Source organism: Nasonia vitripennis, chromosome 2 (genome assembly GCF_009193385.2).
Source record: "Nasonia vitripennis strain AsymCx chromosome 2, Nvit_psr_1.1, whole genome shotgun sequence".
Lineage (NCBI taxonomy): Eukaryota > Metazoa > Arthropoda > Insecta > Hymenoptera > Pteromalidae > Nasonia > Nasonia vitripennis.
In genome coordinates, this window is record NC_045758.1 from 32,509,898 (window position 1) to 32,528,423 (window position 18,526).

General features: G+C 44.6%; 1 protein-coding gene across 2 annotated transcripts in view; it reads right to left on the reverse strand.

Annotated features, from left to right (window-relative positions):
- The window catches only part of LOC100680534 (orexin receptor type 1), a 36,484-nt gene that overhangs the window by 16,760 nt on the left and 1,198 nt on the right, over positions 1-18,526 (reverse strand). For both annotated transcript variants that reach the window (XM_016983121.3, XM_008206663.3), the window contains exon 2: positions 11,738-12,053. In XM_016983121.3, the coding sequence (XP_016838610.1) occupies positions 11,738-11,973 (236 nt within the window). In that variant the 5' untranslated portion in view covers positions 11,974-12,053. The remainder of the gene's footprint in view (positions 1-11,737; positions 12,054-18,526) is intronic.

Here is an 18,526-nt window from a genome sequence, read left to right on the forward strand (position 1 = left end):
ACGTTGACCTAATCATAATTTGCTCGGCAAGATCGAGTGTTTGCGGGTTTTCGTCGTTGTGTGTTTTGCGAAATTTCGTTACGTCGAGGATTGTATTCTACGCGATATCGAAAACGACAACTTTTATATACAGGAGTTGACGAACAATGAATTTTTCATCGGTTTTTGATTGTACTCCAACGTTGCTGAACACAGGAGGACGTGCTTTGATTTGTGTTATTTTTCGGCCAATTCGAGCTTTCAATAAATCATAAACTCCAGGCGCGCGCGCGTATCGATGTATACTAGGAAAAATTCGGCGTCAACCTCTCGACGTTCATACACCGTCCGGAGTAATGGAATTCGATAATAAAACACAAAAATACAGCTGGTACATCTTCCACATAGGTTCCGGCGAATACAAACAATTTTCAATAACTGAGAAAATTGAAATATCCATCAGGCTCGAATCGTGAAATCCAATTCCCGCGAAACAAATCCTCGCGTAATCTACAGGAACATCAAAGCTTCGTCGAATAATCACCGCTAAATCCGATCCACGCGTTTGTGCGCATACCACGCGCGTTAAAAAAACGCATTCGCGAGAAAATCGCATTTATTTTCCGCTCTCGCGTTTCTCGCTCGAGTCAACACGGAGAAAGAAGATCAAGATCCGGTGCTCGCGTTCCGCGATCGCGCGCGAGCTTTCGGAAATAAACGCGCCGCCGCGGCGTTTGTTTGCTCGATGAGATGGCGAATAAGATTTCACGCTGACTGTGTGTACCTTGGCACCGCCGCGTGAATATCGCTGTTCTAATTTCCCGAAGCCCTATAAACTTTCGATCGAATTAAAAGTTTAGTTTTTATCGCCGAACACGTCCGACTAAACGCGCCGCGTGACTACTTACTCGGGGAACAGGCGAATCTTCGTCCCCATTAATTACCGAGTGCAGGAGGGCGGTGGGGGGGGGGGGCGCCAGCTCGTCGCAAAGCCGTAAATTCCGGCGATTATATTTATAGATCCCTGTCGCGGACACGCGTACAACGCAGCGCGCCGTCTTGAATATATGTATAAGCGGAGTGGAGAGCTTCTCCGTGTGTATGCATATGCGTCTATACATCTGTCTGTTTATGGGATTATTGAGGGTAGCTGCGCGATTTGAATATCGGAGAAGCTGATTTGCTATTGTAATATTGCCGCTTTGTGGTACGCGATCACCATACAGCTGATAATTCATTTCGCAGAGCCGTTGAAAGCTTTGTGTGTGCTAAAAAAGCTTCTGTTCTACCACTGCACAATCGTATACGACGAAAATTCGTCCAAAGTCGGACTAACGAGCGTTATCTGTTTACTGGGACTCCACACGCTCGCTTTTTCCGAGCAAAAGAAGCGTCGCCAAAGTAGAAAATGAACCAACTCTTTGATTAAAGCTCGAGCTTTCATTCATCCACGCACTTACGCGCCCTGGGGGTAACGGCACACCTCTGAAATGGAGGAAAAAAACACGCCCCCTCGCTTTCCCGCGGCGGACAAAAAGCTCTCTCTCTCTCTCTCTCGACGAAATCATTAATCTCCTTCTCCTGCCCGCACGTCCTTCCCGCGAGTGGGCTACTCGACAAAGTAGAGCGTGGTCCCTCGTTATGACCGAGAGAAGAGGAGCCTCGTGTAGAATCGCATCTGGGATTCATCGATAGCGTTCGAGTGTCGCTGTTGAGCTTGCAAGCACATCCGCGAGGGGATTGCTCTTATCACGGGAGGCCACGAGCTTGCGGACAGTGTCGCGCGTGGGTATTGTGTCTAGAGCTGTACTCAGCAGTAACTCCTGTATTACATTCTCTCACGAATTACTCGAGGCCAGTGAACTTTTCAATTACTTCTGCGTACACGGCTGCATTCTTCCCGCGGTGGATCGAGGGTGAGATCCCCTCGATAAGAACGTCGTTGTAACGTCATCGTAGTCGTCCCGAAGTGGACGAGCGCATCGGGGATAGTATCGGAATAGCAATAGGATAACGTATCCACATCCGGAAATATACTCTTATCCACTGCGTTACTCGACTTACCCGCGCGTATGCCTATAACACTTCGAGAATCTTATCCTCATTTTCTCTTTTTTCCTCCCTCTCCCTCACTCTCACTCTCACGTATGACTGCACAGATCATCATCCGAATATTCGTCCATAAAGGGACGATGGGATCTGCTCATGTTAATCGTCTTTTCTGCGTCTATCCCCAGTCCCTACGGTTATTTCAGTCTCGGCTCGAGGAGAGCAACCTATTCGTTATAATTCAAGACTATCGAGCCTCACTACACCGTAAGCAATGAGAGATTCGGCCAGTTGATTATGCCTCGAGTTGTGCGTCATCATCCGATCGATTCTTCTCGCTCGCTTTTATTTTTGCGACGTTATATATTGTTATTGTCAATTTTGTTCCCGATAAACTTTATAATTCATATGCGTGAGCGTGATTTATTTCCCCGGAGCTTGCAGTTCAACGAGTGACTAATTAATGATGTTTTAATTGGTCAACGTTTGAGCTAATTGTTTACGCGTCGTCAGAAGCGATGATTTCTGTCTCAATTGATACTGTTTGTCGCGTCAGTATAATGTTGAAATTGCACGTACGCGGCGTGCAAATGTCGGGAAATATCGGGAACACGCTCGGACCGTGTACTGATATATCGAGATATTTATTTAACGAAAGCGAACAAATATATACAGGTAATGCATCAAACGACGAATATTCAACTAAATTAACCAAAAACCATTCCAGCGACTCTATAAAAGTCAACTCACCCCAGAAAACGTCATCATCCCAATCTTCACTAAATTCCAACTCGCTTACCCGCGGCTCTACATCCTCTCTCCCAATCCTTTCCGCTTAATCAGGCCTCGCGAAACGCTGAAAATTTTTACGCCGACTCGGAGCAATTATCTCGTAGCTTCGGATTACCCCTAGCGTTGATTGTCCCGTGTGTGAGCTTCTCGCGCCGCGGCTGTATATAACATCCACACCACTGGGAATCGCTCGCGAAGTGCCGGAACACACAAATACACACATCGGTTCGTATGCTAGTGTGTATAGATAGACACAGTACTGATGGAAACGTACTACTACACCTCGGGGGCTTAGGGCGTTTCATGTTCGACTGTCTATACGTGCTCACGTGTAAGACTGAGAGAAACTCGGGCCTATGATTAAATTACAAGCTGGATATACCCCCGGCAGGTTACGAGGGCATTAAGTTCACGACACTATACTGGATGACTGACTTTTCCACTTCGATACTGTGACGGCTCTATAACTGGGGGACTACGCTGCGCTTGCACTGCCGCATCGGGTTTCTAGAGTTAAAGCTCGAAAGATTCCCGCGACAATCCGTCTGAAAAGCGAAGACGTCGGTCGATCCGAAAGCTCCATCGGGTCCCAGGTGCTCATTATAATCTGGGATCGAACGACGTAATTCCGCGGCTCCGAATTCCGATCGACTGCTGTACACTATCGGGAATGTTGTAGCTGTGCTGCTCTGTATCGACGGCGCTTAAACTACAAAAAAAAAAAAAAAAAAACGCATCGGCATCCGAGCGAGCGCATAACGACTTCCGCGTGAATAACCAAGCAGTTTCGCTGAATAATTTACCCTCGAATTCCGCGCATTCGTCGTGCGATAGTTTTGCACATGTCGACTATGTTTTACTATAGTCGATCAGTCGTACAAGCGGCCGCGGAAATCGATAGCGCGCGACGAGCGAATATCAATCACACGTACCAGACGCGCGAAAGCTCATTTTCCATTTACTCCGCTGGTTCGCTTAATTAAATGTGCCTCTGCCCTATGCGTACGAGGATAAGAGGGTCGAGTATCAGGTGTGAGTCGGAGGATCGGCCCGTGCGATAACATTTACAATCTCGGTTGATCATAGCTCCGCGTCATTAACTCCGTGCGTGAGCTCATTACTCGCCGGCGGGGGCAGGTCTAATGAGCTATTTCGTCGGCAGCTGGCCTGCGGATCCTAATATTACTCCGCACTATTCGATTGTCTCTGGTTTTTTTCTCTGCGTGGGTCGATCGAGAGCTTTTTTCTAGAATAGGGTACAGGACTTTGAGGTCTACTTGAAAGCTTTCGCTTTGATGCGCGTCTAATGAGGAAAATAATGCTGTTATAATGCGCAGGTCATTAACGCGTTTAACATGAAGCTTTTAGACCTATATGGCGTGGAAAAAGTGTGTACGACAAGCCTGTGTAATGGCGCGCAAGTTTAAACGTCGATATTAATGCAAGCACGGCGTTTAAGAGCTTCCGTGGACACTCAATTAAGCTCCAGCCTCGATTTACTGCTTCGGAATAACTGCGACTCATAAACGTACTTGCATAATAATCATCGTGCGGATCACTTCTGGATATAATTTTATCGGTATAACGAAGAACGTATAATTGATACGGTCACATGGGATGAAAATCTAGTTTATTCTTTGGTGATCAGCGATGTATTTATAATTCATGGTTGTAATGGTAAGCGGAATACTGCGTCAAAGGTCGAACTGGAAATGGTGCAGTTTTTCATAATCCATGATCGTAAATGGATATTAATTCGAGAAATCTCACTCATCGTTCAAATTCGGTGCTTCGAATATTTGTTAATGGATATTCCATCGAAGTAATCCTCTACCGCGAGTAATTCCCTAATTAATAATTTATAACCCCAATGCGTCGAGTCAAGCAGAACAATGAGAATAGACAAAGGCAATAATATAATCGGTACAAAATAATCGATCGAAATATGGCACCAAATCGGAAAACGATTTCGCGCTTTGGTATGTATAGACTCTATACTCTTCGTTTATATAACGTATATAGACCCGAAGCGATCTTGACCCCGAAGAGAAGTTCGTTTCCGCGGTGCTATATACACAGCGAAGTGTAAAGCCGCGGAAAAGTCGCCGCCGCAAGAGTCAAAGTTATACGAGATGCTCTCTTTTCTTCGTTGCGCCATTTCAATGTCACTTTTACATACAAGTATATACGTAACGGAAGCTGCGGACGGGTTTTTTCCGATTAGCGAAATACACTCGAAAAAATCGCAATTACAATCAGAAAAACGAAGTAGCTGCGCGACTCTTGCGTAGAGGTAAGTCGCAAAGGCTGACGCGATGCCGGCGTGCATGAAAAGCGGCTTTCCAGGAAAGCTCGACGCGTCTGCGTGATACGCCGTAACACGCGAGAAATCGGGCCGACTCGCGCAGTCGTTGTATGCATACAAAGGCCTCTATCTCTCTCTCTCTCTCTCTCTCTCTCGCTCTCTGCGTATACATGACTATAACCTACAGAGCCGCGTCTATATAGTTCCGGTACACAGCCAATTAGCAGTTCAGCGCGAAACGCGATGTGATCGTCCTCCATATGCTGCTATGACGTGACTACAGCCGCGTGAGCTTAATCTATCAACCGAAATCATAAGGGCTGTTTGGAATGAGAACAAAGTGTAGTTGAGTTTTCGCGCTGTTTACTGTCTTTACACACTACTTAGAAACATGGATTTTAATTAATATTTGACTCTCGATGCGTATGTAATATCCCTCAAGTGCACAACCCCGTCAAAGGGAAGATTTTGAAATAGTGCAAGCCACGCGCGCCAAAAAGATTAGACCGACGAGATAAGCCGATTTCGTTTCCGCGCGAGCTTCAATGAGAGATGGATGTGCTCATAGAAGGAAAGAGGAAATTACAGAAATGGGAGATGCGTCGAGCCATCGGTACGTCCGCGAGTGGAACTAGAGGCCGTATAAAGCATTGAATTTTTCGGTTTTATTTTTTTTTTATTGTACGGTGCAATGCTGTACGAAAAGTGAATTTCCAGCGGGATCCTTCCCGGTCGGCAAGTGTGCTTCCGAGCTTGCAAGCTCGTTAACTTTCGAAACGCGTTATATCCGCGCTCGGAATATCAGTCAAGGGTTATACTGCCACTTCTCTTTTACGAGCTCGATCCACAAGGCTCGCTTCTATTTACTGTTTCCCAGCTGTAAGGCCAAAAAATAAGTGTTCTCTATGCGTAAGCCTATCGCAAAGATTCGTCGTAAAACTAGCGATGAAAAAAAAGAAGAAAGTAAAAATATACCGGTCATCGAACCTTTCGGTCTAATTTTACTTCCCTATTATACCAAGTCAAAAGTCGATACGATTTGTACGGCCTTCTGCCATACGCACGCTCTATTGAGTCCGAATTTACATGTCCATTCAAACGGCGCTTTTCTCGTTCTCGCTACGCGCGTACTCCTTCCGTAGAATCTATTCAAATTTATACACTCGTCGATGTTATCCACAAATACACTCGGCGCGAATAATCTTTTTTCTCCTCCAGTAGTCTCTCTCTCTCTCTCTCTCTCTCTCTCTCTCTCTCTCTCTCTCTCTCTCTCCAGAGGCGCGAAAAAATATCGCATTTAAGCTCTCGAAATTTCATATAAAAATGACGACGCATCGATTATTCCTTCCACGCCTGCGGCGCAAACAAACGAAAGCTCACCGGCGATCCCGGCACACTTTATATACGTGTGACCTCTTTATAATAGCGCGAAATTTCCCGCTGAAAAGACGAACTCTACGTGCTCATTACGAGCCTCCGGGCAGAAAGCTCACCTCTGGGTGAAAATCTGTTTACGGCGAGTTGTATACGCGCTTGCACGTATTTTAATTAAGCGCCGGTGCATAGCGTGTGAGCTTTGCAGGATTCACGAGACGAAGCACCGCGCGTCGCGTTTTTTTTTTTGTTTGTTGCACCGCACGTCCCGATATTCGATTACGCTTCCGTTTAACGTTGCATCTCTCGCGGGTGTATACCCGCGTGTGCAATTTTTCTCGGGAGAGCGACTGCAGGAGGTATATACAAAAGCCCTCGAACTTTGATCTACGGCTGGGATGTAATTAAACGGGCGCGACTATTTGGCAGTGGTGCTGCTCTGCTTCGTAATTAATGGCTGGATAAAGCTGCGAATTTAAGTTACCCGAGTTCGGGCTGCTGACGAAAGTTTGACTTTTTGCTTAGTAGATTGTAGGTGGTAACACGTTCTTTTTGTTGAATTGCACGATGAGACAAAAAAGTTATTGCTCGTGTGAAAATCGGCTTTGCAACAGGACGTCGAGGCACTTTACGGTTTTTACATTATTCAACGGCGCTACATCGCCGAGAAGCTGGAACGTGTCCTCCGTAGAGTATAGAGTAATGGACATCATACGCGCGCTTGATTTCCATTCCAGCGAGAGCTGCTCGGATGGAAAAGCAGAAACTCTGGAAGAAAAGAAGCTTCTTCGTCTTTTCAAGCTGACTTGGAGCGTCGCGACAGAGAAGCAATGCGATTGTTCCGGAGAGAAATATTCTACGATAAAAAGTTGTATATGAAGTTGAAATACAGTGGAAGCTTGTCATAGTGGCTTTTAAAAATGACGAAGCATTTTTCATCGCTGAGCTTTCAGAAGATTATACATGAAAAGCTGTCCATGCTAGCTTGAAGGTACGGGATCAGTCAGCTTTACATTTGAATTTTAACATGGCGTATACACTGTTCGATAGATGAATAAACGCGATGGATCGTTAATTGAAATAAAAAGCTCGAAGCTTTAACGCAGAGTATAGACTCGGTTCGAACATTCACGATCATCCGAGTAATTCAGTTCGAGACTATATATTTTCGAACGAGTTCTTCCAAGCTGCTCGAAGATAGAGTTTGCTAAATCTCTTCTTATCGACACTCGCCGAGATACAAGGTTGGTCTCGTGGACCGTCGAGAGAGGAAAGATGGAGAGCCGTGTATATGAGCTATAGGAACAAGTCACGTCGTCGCATACGCGTGTGTGTACACACGAGTCGACGAGCGACAACGGAAGAAATTCCGTTGACACGTACATATATAGAGAGAGAGAGAGAGATAGAACTTTCAACGACTGCTGTGACGCGAGGATAGATGTTTACTTTGGCCGGCGTCATCTCGCGGAAGTTCTGCTCCGATATAGGAACTTTCCCTCGGGCACTTCCTTACTCAATCTCTCTCACTTGGCACGTGCGCTATGTACACGTATACACTCGAGAGCTTTTAACGGAGAATCGTTGATCTGCATGTGCGCATTTTGTGGAATTTCAATTTCGACGCTCGAGCTTTTTCTCGCGGTGGATGTGGAGGTCGTATAAAAGGCCTGAGTCTCGGGAATAGAAGCTGTCGGATTGCTGCGGTACACCTGAGAAAGAGAGGACGCGTGGGTTTTTCTCGGGGAACAATTTATCGGGGATCTCGAGATAGAACCGCGTAATTAAAGACGTCCCGACGAACTATTCGATTGAATCGCTCGCGCTTCGTTGGAGGCATGGGATCCCTCGACGTCGGAGGGCAGTGAAAGAAGGAATCTCGATTCTATTTGTGATGCGGCTTGATTGAATTTTGAAAATCACATCAAGATCGGCTACATGTAAAATAACAGAGAAAATTCATCAGACGCACCGTATAAGCCTGAGTACTGTTTTGGTATTCCCCGCACAACAGCTATACGTCCAAGGGTCGTATCAGTCGTATACGTCACGTAGGGCGTATATCGAGTATAGGTTTCTCTCGCGCGCGAATAAGGAAAATAAAGCCGGGGCGTAAAGTGCCTTTTATCGTTCTAATAAGACGAGGGACGATACGTGTGTCCTCCAGAAATAGACGTACTCGCCGATACGAATTTGCAATGCAGATGTGGATTGGCTGTATAATATCGACGACCTACGCGCTCATGCGTTTTTTGAATTCCTTTGAACTCCCACAAGCTTCTCTCCGTAACCTAGAATTTATGTATGCGGGACTTTGATCGCCTGTCCCGATAGGAAGCTGCTTGTAACTCTGTTTTCGAGAACGCGAAAAAAAAAACGCCGCATAATTCGCGTTATTACAGCCCATGAAAATCCGATAAATCGCCGCAATACATAAAATATTCACATCCAATCCTCTCCCATATCCATCACGTCGTCTCCCGAATTCTCTTCGGCCTCCGCCACTCGTCGGCGCTTGTTGCATAGTGACGCGTATAAAGCGACGGCTCCCAAGCAAATTACTCACCTTGTCTCCTGGCCACTTTCTCTCCTGCTTATCTATATAGGCTCTCCCACTGTAGCAGCCCTTTTTCTTTTTTCCCGCCCCCGCTTCTATTCGTCTCTCTCTCTCTCTCTCGAGCTTTTTTTCGCCCCAGGTTTCGATCCGTTACGCCTCGGGCCGGAGCTGCGGCGAATCCATATATGCGATGCGTTTCCTCTTCGAGCTACTGAAGCTATCTTTAAATGCGGATCCGATTTGTAAGTGGGATCAGTGCTCAAGAAGCCCTTGTACGATCGATCTTTGCTCGCGTGAGATCGATTGGCGATCGGTAGCGGCGATAAACCTAATTACCGCTTCTTCACCTTGCGCGAGTCACGCCCCCGCGACTCAAAGTGGTCCGCAATTAATCACATCTGAGAGCGAAGACGACGTCGTGGAACAATCTTGTTATAAAGGAAAAATACTCGCTCCTCACTGTTGCCGCCACACTTCATCGATCAATTATATGTATACATACTGTGCATGGGCCCGTCCAATTCACTCAGCCGGTCATCGTGTTGGCTATTTCTTTTTTCCTGTCCGCGTATGCGATTGAAAAGGACGTTATAAGCCTTTAAGCAGATTCTATTCTTCAAAATCATAAAACCAAGCGTCGTGTCCTACGAGGGCCTTAATTTAAAGCTCAATAGATGTCGAACTATTTCCCGACGCGATGCGCGGCGTTATAGGCCATCAAACGCAGTTACGGCAAAAATAGCGTCTCTACGGGTTTGATAATAAAAAAAGCGATGCTTCGTCGATCGAATAGTTTACGATCGATACACGCCCCAGTCGCTCAAAACAAGCGCGCGTAAACATATAATCCACATCCGCGAATCTTCTATATAATCGACGCTTCGTTAGGCCGATGCAACGGCAGCGAAAAGAGAAAAAATACGCAGCGAGCTTTGATTTGTAAACGCGAAATAAAATCCGGCGGAAAAATCCTTGATAAGGAGGTAATGGTCGGAGTGACAGCGAGAGGTCTTTTTCGTCGCTTAATGGAGTGATAAAAGTAAGGAAGAGAGAAAAAAAGCCACGTCGAAGCTTGTTTGCCTCGGACGATTTTTGTTCAGTCTCTCGGGCTGCGCGCTGACGTCAGGCGACTGTGCAAGTACGTACTTCGGGGCTGCGGCCGCGATAAGGCTCTCGAATTTTTAAGCTCGAAAGAAAGCCACTTCGCGCTTCCATTATGCATATAGATAGAGAGAAGGCGGTGGTGATCCCGTACGAGTTCGGGACACCTTGGCGTAAATCTCGTGGGTGTAGGGTTATATTCTGCGCGGGGCAGCTTTTACGAGCTCTTGCTCGTTTGCATGCGCGAATTCATTAGCGAGAAAAAGTATACAGGGCTGCTTACCTGCGCGGCATCGGAAAAACGCGGATTCGAATCGCTTATTACACCAAGAGAATCAGCATTGCAAAACGTCGCTCATTTCGAGGGGTGACTCGCTGCCTATAAGAAGCCCCGACTCTTTGGGACGGAGAAATTTAATAAAGCCGTTTTTCATTTCGAATGCTCGCGCGGGAAATTACACTATCCCGGAGTAAGCGTCGTTTTATCGTTATATATAGCTACTCTTTTATTCGAACTGACCGACGCGTGTCACACGTAAGCGACGGGTATATAATAGAAGAAGTAAATTGCGTTTCTGTCGTACACGTATTTTTGGCTTGTCCAAAAAATCGATCTATACGCAATATAGAAATCAATTTCAGCGCTCGGTTAGAAAAATTCCCGTCAGCTCGCGTTGCCTTTATACACGGATCAAGTGAATTCGCGGCAAAGCGAGGGAGAAATTTGTTCTAAAATCCATTGCCTCCGCTCGATCGGAAGCGCCTTTATACACATCCTGCAGCGCGGCCGTCGTATAAGTGATTTTTCATGCAAATTCCCGTTAATGGATACAATAACCGAGCGCCGGCGCGTATATATATATGTATCACTGTATTTATAAAGCAAAATCCAGCAGTGTCACGTATAATAAACTTTCTCGCGCTTGGCGTTTGATGAATGGAAAAATCGATCATATAACAGATTAGCCAGGAGGAGAAACCGTATATATGCAAATTATCGCGCGTATACCTTTTGTCGGGGCTGAGCGAGAGTGAATTTTTCTTTCTCATTCAATCACTTTTCTATATTCTCGCGCGACTGGAAAAGGTTTAGGCTCGCGATGGAATTTTCGACGCTTGCAATTTTACTGCATATCGATCGCTGCGACGTTCAATACGAAAAATGCAAATGTTATAACAATAGAGAGAGAGAGTTGCAAGTTTGTTCGGTGCTGTTGTTAAATGATAATAATAAAAAAAGAACAATACGCGAAAATTTGAATAGATGATGCGCCCCTTTGTTATTGCGTTCTCGTATGTTAAATTATCATTTTTCATTGCGTTGTAAAATCTTTTATAACGGGATAATTAATTGTTAGCGTAACACAATGGTATATTATATAATAATTACGTAAATGAATATCACGATAATTATGATAAAATATGATAATTATCGACGTTCGTTCAATGGCTTCAGTATACAACGGTAACGAACGAAAGCCAAAATCGCAAATTAAATGCGAAAACCGTGATTTTATAGGGCGTCGTTACGTCCTCGAGCGATAAAATTTATAACCTCGACAGAAGAAAAATCGACTCACCTGCGCATGTATTGGTACTTGAAGACGACGATGATAACAAGTATATTGGCAGTCATAGCGAGAATGATGACCGGGACATAGAGGCCAATCAGCAGATAATTGGTCTCGCTGTTGAAGTCCTCGTAGAAGCCCCGCAGAATCTCCGACATCTCTGCCATGTCGAGGCTGCTGTTCTCGGCTTTGTCGAGTTTCGGCGGCATGACCGCCGACGTGGCCGCTAATGCGGTTGCAGCCATCTTTTGGTTGAGTTTTTCGTTCGAAGCTACCGCGGCCGCAGAAAATGTCGATCTCGCGGCCAATTCATGAGGCCTCGTTTCTGCAAAAATGACGAAAGAATTAGGTCGTAGAAAAAGGGTATAAGGCGGGAGATTTAAATTTCAGGAAATCGGCGCGAAAGGAGCTTAAACAGAGTTTCTGATGCTAGTGGGCTGGAACTATTTTATCTTTTCAGGCTGCCAGGCGGAGTTCGTTGGCGCGTATTTTTTTTTTTTTAAGCGTTAAGCTCTCCTGGGCTGAAGTTATTCGAATCGAATATTTATATTGTGACATTTTTCAATCGCAAATAAGGATGGTTATAATAAATTTTCACTCGGATTTGTACGCTGCGCGACTTGCTGCCATAACTATATGCTAGTTTCGGCACTGTACAGCTTCTATAACGTGTTATCTTATCTGTATATCAGAGGAACGTGATGCGGGTAGTAATTTAAACAGGCTATTTTCTATATATATATATATATATTATATTCGTATCTGAAGACCTCATCTACGTAAAATGAATTGAAGCGAATAAAACTGTCTAATACGCGATGGATATAAAAGCGTGCGTATTATGCGCGACACTTTTATGAAGGAAGGGTCGAGAGTCGATTAGAAAAATTCAAATTCCGCGCCATAAAATTGCTGGCTATTTTTGCTTTGAACTTAAATTACAGCTTCCTTTTAGTAATTATTCGTCATATTTTTGCTGTTTGAATTTCATATTAAAATTCACACTCCACCGAATGAAATTTCAATTAAGCAACTTATATTAGCGGAATATATATCATATTATGAACTTGCAACAAATGCAATATTCTAGATTTAATTGCATAAAAGAGACCGAATATGCAGAGGTTTAATTACGTGTGTTGAACTAAAATTTTCAAAAAATTTTTGAGCATGACATTTCAATCGTTAGAATCTATTCTCTGAAGCGAATTGGGCATCTAATCAGCGCAATAATACCGAGAGCACATACAAGCGAGTCGATTTACTCGTCTCCTCATTGTTTCTTCCAATTTCCTGATCGTCTCTTGAATGGTCTGTTAAACGACTTTAAAACTTCGTTAATGACTGTTGCAATTGAACGCTATATACATAAGACCGAGACTAATGCTGCTCCCTCTCCCGAGAAAGCGCGCTATCCTTCCGTTGTAGAAGTTGCTCTTATAGGATCATTACTATAAGGAAACGGAATAAGATTGCCCTTCTGAATTGTGCCAGGAGCTCGGGCTAAAGTTCTCTTGTGTATATAAGTAGATTCGAGCGCATGATTGTATATTTATATCTTAACGAAGTTTTCTCCAATTGTTTACTCGATCGTATCGTGTTTCGTGCAAAGTGAGCCAGTCGAACCTTTGCTGATGATGTTCAACGGATCAATTATTCGGTAAAGCACGATATCCACACCACTCGAATAAGGTATTATTTACCAGGTATATACATTGAAAATCATCGCGAAAGCTTTATACTTTTCTTACGCCATGCCATGCGGCCCGTAAAACTCGCTTTTTATTATAATAACATGGCCTGTTCCCCTTGTTATACGCATGTATTGTAAACGTCTAAACTTTAAAATAAAATATGTTTAATGTTGATAATTTTCGTGCCTGTATGCACTGCTTACACCGAGTAGACGCGGAAACAAATTTTGAAAATATCCGCATAATGGAGCGGTACGTCTGTTCCACTAGAGACGAAGTCGTTTCGTACTTTACAGGCACTTATTTCTCCAGTCGTATAGTGTTCCTCGTTAAAATTGTGTACTGTAATACGTTTTTGGCCTTAAAACTTGGAGTTTGATCCAACGTAGCGAAGGCGAATTCTGCAGAGGACGTATTGAAATAAAACAGCGCACTGTATAGATATGATTCTTCAAGAATATAACAAATTTAAAGAAAAAATAAGGTTATAAAGCTCGAATTGTGTTCTCTAAGACAAAAAGAGATGCGACGGGTAACTTAAATTTTATCCGCGAGATACCCTCTATTTTCTTTGAAATTTACGGTCTGCGGAAATACGCAACGTATTTGATATAACCAAGGCAGGCCAAGGATTTTAAAGCATTTCCTTCGGAGCTTTACTCTCACATTTTTGTTTCTTACGCTTTTAAAAATAATCCAAATAGTATGGACTGCAGTCCTGACTATTCAATTAATTCCAAAAACAAAAAGACTATTTTACCGTTAAACCCGCATCATTACGCGAATTTGTACTTTAATTAAAAAAGCTAGTAAACACCTGCAAACGCACTCGTCAGTAAAAAAAAAAATATAATTCGCCAAACGACCAGACGTCACAGCAGCAATCAAAGCGACGCCGTCATTATTCCAGGAGTCGCTGTGTAGGAACGCTTTATTTATTTATTACACGCTTCTTTCACTGCTGCACAATCTACGAAAGTATGAACAAAATTGTAAGCAATAATTATCACCGAAGCAATAATTTTATTTAATTACTAACTTATACTCGTACCGAACAAGAGACCCACAATACACGTCACAGTCTGTAAGGGCACACCTTTCAGCCTAAGCGAACCATATCAATTCACCTTCGCGAATGTACAAAACATTCTATTAATCAAATTTCTCACCTACATACAATTCCGAGGCGAACAACAAGTCACCAAGCGCTCGCGTCGATTCATCTTTCTTCCCAGCGCGCTACTCGCGCACACGTAATCCGAGCCGCGCAGTGCGTCGCGGAAGTTGACACTGTCGTAAAGGCATTTCGCATTTCAGCGCGAGTCAAATGGAATTAAAATGGCATGAAAAATCGATCATATGTTCACACACAGCCCTATGCCTTTTGGAGCTTTGTTATACACCGAAAGCTCGTACATTAGCCTCTCTCTCTCTCTCTCTCTCTCTCTCGTCGCACTGTCAAGCGTTAGAGGAAAAAGAGCGACTAGCTTCCGACACCTCGTCATACCCAAAGTGATGTATGATGATTTCGCGCGCGACCAATCAATTTTTCCGCCTGCCAAGTTTCGTCTGTCGTTAGCGAAAGAACAATATTGCGGTCGCCTAGCGTTTTTACCCGTCCCAATGCGACGAAAAACGTGCGCTGCCGGGAAATGAAAGTCTCGGAAAGCTCGAGTGTGAATTCATTCGCTTTGGAATCCGAAGGTGAAGTGCCGGCTGACGAAGCCTCTCAATTCGAAGTGCGCCACGTGTGTGGACGATTAATTGCCGCCGAGAGTTTCTTCTCCAAATTGACCGTGACTCGATTAAGCGTCAAACGTCATCCGAATCAGAAAATTCCAAAACTTTCCAAGCCAAACACACCTGCCAATTGCTTGTACAATCAGCAACTCGTATTGGAGAGCCGACTAAGATGTTGTCGATTGGTGAAATTTAATTATGCCGGCGAATTAAACCGAGAAGCCGAGAGGTAGAAGCGCGCACGAGGTACAGCCCGGAAAACCCAAGACAAATAAGCTCTGGCTGCTGGCGAGAATTAGATATATAGCGACGAGCTCACCCACGTCTCTCGCGTCGATTCGGTTGATGCTTCTAAAGCTGCCGCCGAAGGAGGAAATCGATACATCGAGAGCTTCTACGTCGCTGCATTTCCTTGCGCTGGCGAGCGCGGGGGGACTGCTAATGAAAAAAGAGTTATCGGGGCCAACTGATAAACGGCTGGCTAATGCTTTTCACGCCGACGAGCAAACGTGAAGAATATGCGCTTCGCTCTTTCGCTTCGACGAGCTGAAATGGGTATTTACGATCAGTTGTACGCGAGACATATTTTATTCGTCCTCGAGTTCATAATACGCTGCAGGAGTCGGGTATACCTATCGCTATCAGCGCTTCACGTTTATTCCTTTGGTATATACTCGACTCGCAAAGAAGTAGCAAAAATATATTAAGAAGTACAGTCATCGGTATTAGAAGCCCTCGCGCGCGCGCGCGCCTTGGTTTGTTATCTCATGAGAATTCCATCGGCACTATTTGCAGTTCCGCCGGCGGCTTCCATTCCGGCCAGTGCATACAATCATAGAGCCACGTGATGGATGCAAAAGCTCGGCCACCGGATCAAACAACATTAATCGCCCTGGTCAGCAGATTACACTGCGCGCGCGCTGCAGGTGCGCCCACGCGTTAACTTTCCTGACGCTTTGCGAAGGAGAGAAGAGGAATCGCGTGTACTATATGTGGGCGGGGTACCTTAAGTGGATGAGTGTCGAATTCGGGGGAGAAGCTTGCGAGAAGCTCGCTATAGTTCTAGGAGGGAGATTTTTCAGTTTATTCACGATGCCACGCTGATGATGATCATGTGCGCCAGGTGAAAAGGCCCTGGGATCACGAGGGGATTTATATTTCTCTTTGAGGAGCTTTGCTGATGTGGCGTCTATGAATCTTGCAGTTCGGTGTTTGCGATGAAGTATAGTAGTGGGCGATACGCGGTGCAGGCGATTTTTAGATTATTCAGGAGCTTTAGGGAGAAATGTCAAGCGGTTGAATTATGCATCGATTTGGGTGTGCTTTGTAAGTGGTTGAAAAAGCTTGTGTCTTGGGTTATTCTGAAAATTAGAAGCTTCGATTTTCCAGAGGGAATGATCAACTGGAATAGCGTATGCAGAGTTTGATGAGGGTCGGGCAGGTGTCGAATGTTGCGGAAGTTCGAAAATTTTTGCTTTCGCAAGGGACGCACTTGTGGTGGTGTTGAAAATCAGGGACGTCAAAGGATTTGGAATAGCGATTCGAGTTTACGCTGCTACACTCGCCAAAATTACCGTGGAGTTTAGCAGTTTTAAAGAATCAGTTTGGTCGTTTTTGCTGGTGTCCCGCGTAAGCGACCAATTTTACGAGTCGCGACTCGCCAAAACTACCAGTGGCACACCGTTGTTCTTACTGAACAGTCGCTACGGTGGCAGAACGGTTAAAACTACCGGACTTTACAGCAGAAACGACTGTGTTTTTTTTTCAGTGTAAAGTGGTTCTGTTAAACCTTGATGGAACGAAAACATGTCAAAGAAATACAAGGAGAGAAGTGAGAGCCTTACGCGGTTTGAAATATCTAATTGGCTCGGTGTGAAATATCAATACTCGGCACTCGACTTACAATTTGCATTATTCAGATACTCGAACTCGATTGCCCTCGTGCACTTGCAACATCGATCGTTCGTTCACAAAGCTTCGAGTGGGCTATCAATCGGCGTTAAAATTCGTTTCAAATCCCTTCCGAGTTAATTGAGTCTCGTGCACGGTGAGATTGGAAATTCTCGAGAAAACCAAGAAGATTTCCAAGAGGCGAAAGTAAAAACAGTGTCGAAATTCCCACTGAAACTAGTGGATGAAAAAATCAGTTGTTCCAATCCGCAACTTCCGCCCACAGAGACGCCCTTAGGAGAGATAAAGAGCAGAAACCGACTCGGCCACTTATACGCTAATTCCCGGGCGTGGAAACTCTCCGGGACCTCGTGAGAGTGAAAACAGAAGGCGAATCACGCCCGGGAAAGTGAATATATATATATAGGACAGTGCGCGACAACGGGCTTGTGGCCAACTTTGGTGATTTCCCAGCTCGACTGTGAGAAAAGCCGCATTACTATCACTCGTAATTTATCGTCGCGGAAAATAGTCTCTCCGACCGACGAATGCGAATCTTCTCTTTTCTCACGCTGTCCTTTCTCAGCAAGACATCCTTCACTTTTCTTACCTTTTAACGAGAAATCAAGTTTATACAATGTTCGCTTCGCTCCCAACGATCATCGTCCAGGATTATCCCGACAAGGTTACATCCCCGGAAAATCGTTTGAGAGAGCCGCGGTAAACTCGTTTCACTTTAACGGCCGTGCATGACGCAACAAGAGAGTATAATACACATTCGCGCGCGTCTAAAATTGTTCCAGATGCTCGAGAGCTTTACACTGACACTTGTTCTTCTGCTCGCTCGACCTCGCGACAAGGCTAATCGGACGATATTAAATCATGCGTGCGCATACTGTTTTCTAGCTTCGCAGTTATATTTGCACAGATGAGTATAGTTTGGAATTTAATAAGCATTGTCGAGCTGACTCTATATACGGGTAAGTAATTTTTCATCTCGAGGCTGCAATCAATTGTGTAAGTTTAACTTCTTCGCGAGTCTCCACTTTTTTGACGAAATGTGTCGCAGTAGCGCAGGTATATCGGAAAACTTTGTTGCGGCGCTCGTTATACATTATAACGAGCTGTACTCGAGAGAGAATTCGTCCAGGAACGCTTTATGTAAGGTCGTCTATTTTCCCCTCTACCCCCTGCTCGTGTTATAAAATTTTCCACAAAAGAGCATCCCTGCGTGGGAGGATTATGTATGAAATTGTCATGATTTCATTTCCACTTGACGATTGCTATATATATATATATACCAAATCCCTCGACTTTATTATTCAGTAAGCTCTCGCATCAAAGTGAATATTAAATGTGATCAGGTATTCGAGTATTAAAATCTGAATACATTAAAGTAAATCAATAATGATCGCGATGAAATGAAGCAGCTTTTCAGTAGTGATTCGCAGCGCTTTCAAAAGATCTTCAATTA